This window comes from Cariama cristata, unplaced genomic scaffold (genome assembly GCF_000690535.1).
Source record: "Cariama cristata isolate BGI_N322 unplaced genomic scaffold, ASM69053v1 scaffold9600, whole genome shotgun sequence".
Taxonomy (NCBI): domain Eukaryota; kingdom Metazoa; phylum Chordata; class Aves; order Cariamiformes; family Cariamidae; genus Cariama; species Cariama cristata.
In genome coordinates, this window is record NW_009594056.1 from 12,973 (window position 1) to 18,658 (window position 5,686).

The following is a 5,686-nucleotide window of genomic DNA, read 5'->3' on the forward strand; positions in this document are numbered from 1 at the left end:
GTTGGTTGTTTCTTTGAGGTGGGCCATGTCCCTGCAGTAGCACTTCCTTTACTTGGATATTTTTCTCTCCATCTTTCTGTCATGTAGGAACTCTTGGTTCTGCACATGCACTGGATTTTTGCAGTTACATTTACTTGGGTATAAAAATGGGACAAACTCAGATATGCTTTTAGGGCCATCTTCCCAAAGGAAAGCCAGAAAAAACTTGCTATGCACACTTGGATAAATTCAGCATCTTTTTAAAAATAGGTCTCTTCTATCTCAGTATCATCATTTTCAACAGAAACTAAACACTTGAACTCTAGTGTCTCTCCAACAAGTTTCTTTTTATGCTTGAAAAAAATGAGTGCTTGTCGTATCCCACTATCTGAAGGAGTTTCTTCTTAACACTTTTGGTTTTCAGTTATGTCTAACAGGTAATCTGTTGTGTTTGAGCTCAATTCATGACTTTGAATTGGGGCAATTTATATAGATGTATATAAATCACACAGATTTATACATCATATAGTGGGTCTCCTCTCCCATGCTCTCATATGTCAGTCATCATCCTGTCCTGAAATTACTTTCAGTGATTGTCTTGTTATCTTGCAAGCCAAAGAATGATGTCATTGACATAGTTCTCCTGAGATTGTTGCTTCTTCAGATGGTTTTGTATTTGGACTGGGACAAGTAAAAGCAGAGAGAAAATTGCAATATGAGGCTTAGGAAAGGTAAAACATCTGGATTTGCAGCTTTCCAAAAGCTTAAGATGTCACCTCCACGATCATGTGGAGAGGAAGGTTTCTTAAAATATTTAAGCATATAAAAGTGTCAGCAATAAACTTTACTTAAATGATTGAAGGTGTTCAATTTAAGGTTGCGTATGGTATCATCTTCCGTTAGTAACAAGAATTGTGCTAAAACTGATGGTTTGGTTATCCCTTGTAAGGGAGTACTCATTGATGAGTGAGGAAAGGTTTTGCAGATAGGTAATGAGGTTTTGTTTTGTCACAAATCTGGACTGAATGGTGCAATAATTTCACTTCTAAGTGATTTATCCTTCAGCCTTGTTTACATACTACAACAATACTTCTTCATACTACCACAGTGTTTACAGTGATACTGATGGATGCATAATGGAAGATATTTCTTCTATTTCAGGCTGATGTGTCCAGGGCTTATGATACCATTCCTCACAATAAACTTGTGGAAGTGATTTCACGGATCTTAAACCCTGAGAAAAGAACTGTCTACTGCATACGGCGCTATGCCGTGATTATGATTACTACAAGTGGAAAAGCCAGGAGGTTCTATAGGAGACATGTATGACTTGCTGATTTCTTCTGTTTGCTGCTGTAGATATATTTTGGTCCAAGGAATTTTTTGTTTATCGCCTTTTTTTCAGTCGCAATTTGAATTAGGCAAATACTCATAAACCCTTTTTTAATAGTGGTGGATAGTTTCCAGAGGTAGCAAATCTTCTTTTTGCTCTATACTTTTTATACTTTTTACTCAACATTAGTAAGAATAAAGATAAATGTGTTGTGGAAATAGAGATATATGAGGGAGATACTTCATTTTAACAGTAGCAGAATTGTTGAATTAAAATAATGCAATAAGGCTGGCCCTTTGACCTTCACTGAATAAAACAGTCTGGTACTGAATTTTCTATTGCTTTTGTCATTTATTTCTTTACACTCAATATACAGGTTTCTACTTTCAAGGACTTTATGCCAGACATGAAGCAGTTTGTGTCCCAGCTTCAGGAGAATGCCTCATTACAAAATGCAATAATAGTTGAACAGGTAAATATTGGGAGGCTTCTTTTCAGTTGAAAAAGCAAGCTACGGAAGCATTGGAGGAAGATTGGGATTTTTAATTGAATGTACGTATTATGTGGTGATACCACCCCGCTTCTAGTTAACCAGCACCTTCCAGAGAAAGATTTTTTTTTTGATATTTTTTTCTTTTTCCTTTCTTAATTCCATTGTTTGTTGCAACAGTTCTCAAGTGAGAAGTTACATATGAAGTAAAGAAGGGCTTCAACACTTGCTATCTCCAAAATGTGCAGAAGTAGGAATAAGCAAAATATATTCTAAGCTAAGTAGCTAAGGAAATAGATGTGGTATATTCAATAGCAAATGGCATAGAATAGAAAAATGGCTTTTTTTTTTTTTTAAAAGGAAAAAAAAAAGCAGCTTATTTTAATGATTACCTGCCAAGGTTGATAAGAATGAACTCTTCTTTAGAGGGGTTAAAATGCAATGCAAAACAAGATCAACTCATATTTTTTTGTTTAAAGAGATTTCTCACTTTCAGTGAATTAAAGTACAGTTAAAAATGACATGTATTTTAAATTTACTCCAACTGATGCTTTGTTGAAAGAAGCAAGCATCCTTCTGTTGTTTTAATTCTTCTGCTGCAGAGATCTATACTAATTCCAAATGTTTGTTCTCAAGACTTCCTTCTGCACAAGGAGAAAGGCATAGGAGTAGGTGCTATGCTCAATCAGTTTCTTAATACATTTTATTGCTTGACATCATGGTGTTCCATGATAGCAACCTACAAGATTCCCAAGCATCAGATGACCAGACAGGTATTTTCTCACAGGCTACTTCCTCTTTAGAATTTTTTTTTTTCTAAACTTGCCAGTGGAAAATTTTGACGTAAGGTAATTTACCCTTCTAACATACAAGTAAAATGATCTCATATATCTATGGACATAAGAGTAGAATACACAGTGTGAGTGGTGCACAATTCCAGGATCCTACAAAGTGCAGAGAGCCTAACGAGCAGATGGATGAAAATGAAAACTAGCTGGATCTCTCATGATGTGTATGTAGCTTTTGATTTGTTCTTTTTTCCTGTAGATGTCTGATTTAGATAACTATGCTAGATGTTACATGAACAGCAGCATTCTATTTCAAAGTATTTTACATTTGAAAGCAATTTGTGTATGTGATTACTTCAAAAAAAAAAAAAAGTATTCTGAGAAAAGTATCATGTCAGCCTCGGTGTCTGTACCACAGGTTTATCATGTTAGCTTTTCAATACAAATAACCATGATCTCTCATGGCTCTTGTCAAAAGCTAGGTGCATGTGTCTAATATCTGATGTATGCAAATGGGAAGTAATTTTGTTTTAGTTCTCATGAAGTCATTGTTAAAGGAGTTTAAACTGCTCTAAATTCATTTTTTATTACACAATGTTTAACAAAAAAAGCTTCCTAAATATTGAGTGGACAGACACACATGGAATCATTGGTAATATGTGGCAAGGAATGTGTTTTGCAGCAGAACTGGCAAATGAGTGTCTATACTTGGGGAATCGTAAAGAACATGACAGTTACAGAAATTGTCCTACAGGATAGAAAGTGGCCAAAAGAGCAAGATCTCATACATTGTAGTAATCCAATGTAATATACCACTACTTAAAAAAGTGTTTTAGGTGTTATATTTGACTATTTTCCTGTGTAACACCAATCAAAACTGCTTTTCTCCTAAAGCAAAACAAAAAAGGAACCGCACCATTCACTTGTTGGATGTAAGCAACTTTTTAGCGTGTATGTTCAGATCTTCATTTTAGGGTTTTTTTTCTTACCTCAGGGGTTTGATCTACTACAGTCTAGTTTTTCATAAAGGATTCTGTGTATCTTTTAAGTTTATGCTGTATTTCTAGTTTTAGTACATTTCTAAAGTACCAATCTTGTTTTGTTTTGTCCCATTTCTAGAGCTTAACTTTTAATGAGACAAGTTCTAGCCTGTTTACTTTTTTTCTTCAAATGATACATAACAACATCCTGGAGATTGGGAGCAGGTAAAAAAGAAGTTAGTTTTTCTTTGTATAATGTGTTTGGTTTTTTTGGTTGGTGGTTCTTTTCTGTAAAGCAGGATATTTATAATGGGCTCAGAAGACTTTTGATAGCTATCTTTTAACGATTTTTATTTCATATTAATTTGAAATTTGTTTATCAGTTTAAAAGCACAAAGAATTTGGAATCAAATTTACATTGAATAAAATTTCTATTTCTCACCTGGATCGTGTTAACTATACACAGCATGCATTATTCTATAAATGTGTAACCTTCTTCATTTAAAACTGAAGATGTAGTTGAAAAGAAAAATTCTTTGAAATATTGGGATCCATAGTGATAAACAAAAGCAAGGTAATATCCAAGCAATCAATCAAAAGCCTTGTTAGTAATTTCCTGTAGTACAAAATCAAACCTTTTCTGCATGGCCTTGCTATTGGCAAATTACAATAAAAATAAAAGGCAATAACAATAGGAATTAAAATTATTGGCAACTCCAAAATTAGGATTCAGATGTTATTGAGGGTAGTAATGCAGATTTCTTCTTGTGTTGCTAGAGATACTGATCTGGTATTTAGATTTTGCCTCTAGGTGGCAAATGTGTACCATGTCTAGAAAGCAAGTACTTAGATGATCTTTATTTGTAAATTCAGAGTGAGGTAAATTAGAATGAATAGCTGCTTGTTCTTCAAAAACCACCTTTATTTTAGAATAGTTAATCTCACAGGATTGAGGGAAGGGAAGAAAAGCTTTCAAGGAGGCAAATAGAAGAACGTTTATAGATTTTTCTGGCATTGATGCTTACACTCCATTTGGCAGGATCATGAGAATGGTGACGTGGCATGCCATTAATAAGCACTAACTGACATCAGTATGTTTAATAAAAGTTTAATGATTTTAAAGAAAGTACACCCTGACAAACCCAACTTCACACTTATTTAAATTCAGTCACAGCTTGGCTGAAAAAATGCTGTTTGTCCTGGAATGAATTGCCCTTTTTAAGTAGCTCATTCTCATTTGTTCAGAAAAACCCCCAAAACTGCAAATAAGTTTAGTAAATGAATACACTCTCTAACAGATGGTTTTCAAAAACCCATCACAGTTAGTCAACATTCACTTGATGTTTTGAGAAAAATGATGATTGTTGAACGGGACACCTAGAAGGGATCTTTTAATACCATTTGATACCTTTATCGAAAGTCTGGGAAAATGTAAAATTGCTGCCAGAAAAAATTGCAGATTACTTAAAACATGGGTAAGATCAGTGCCAGAATGTAGTATGTGGCTCTGGTATCCAGCTGCATACTTTCGTTCTCTTCAGTTTCCCTAAGCCATTCATGTTGTAGTGGTAAAATGGACATTATAGTATAATAATTCAAAAGAGTGTTGTGAAAATAATTCCCTTGGGTTTTATGAGGCATACTAATTCTGTTGCTGCCAACATAGAAAAATCTACAATGTAATGGGGAATGCTGTCTTCAGTAGCTTATCTAGATGTGATACATTACTATTACTGTGTATGGTCTTACTGACTTTATACAAGTAACAAGATTGGGAAGTATTAATGAACCTCCCCCTGGCTATGTCTGTGTGAATTCTTTGAAGCAGTGAGAAACAAATCAAGGTTTACTCTTTTGCAAAATGACAACTGACAACTTTGGTGACCTTTTCAAGTGGCGAGGGAGGAGGTCGAGTATAATTATAAATAATAAGGGTTAGCATTTCACAGGATGTAGTGTTTTTTTTCTAATTAGAACTAAGATAGCTTCATGCCTGAGCAGTTAAATGAGGAATTAAATGTGATTTACAGTATAGCTGGGATGTATAAAACCAGATCACATGCTCTGTTGGGCTAAGCCATCAGAAATTTCCCTAAAACTAAAGTGATTTTTTTTG

The 5,686-nt window shown here is 34.4% G+C and overlaps 1 protein-coding gene across 1 annotated transcript in view; it reads left to right on the plus strand.

Annotated features, from left to right (window-relative positions):
• The window catches only part of TERT (telomerase reverse transcriptase), a gene marked incomplete at its 5' end in the record, with an annotated part of 24,344 nt that overhangs the window by 12,116 nt on the left and 6,542 nt on the right, over positions 1-5,686 (plus strand). Inside the window, 3 exon segments of the mRNA XM_009696548.1 lie at positions 1,141-1,302; positions 1,689-1,784; positions 3,710-3,795. Of these exon segments, the coding sequence (XP_009694850.1) occupies positions 1,141-1,302; positions 1,689-1,784; positions 3,710-3,795 (344 nt within the window).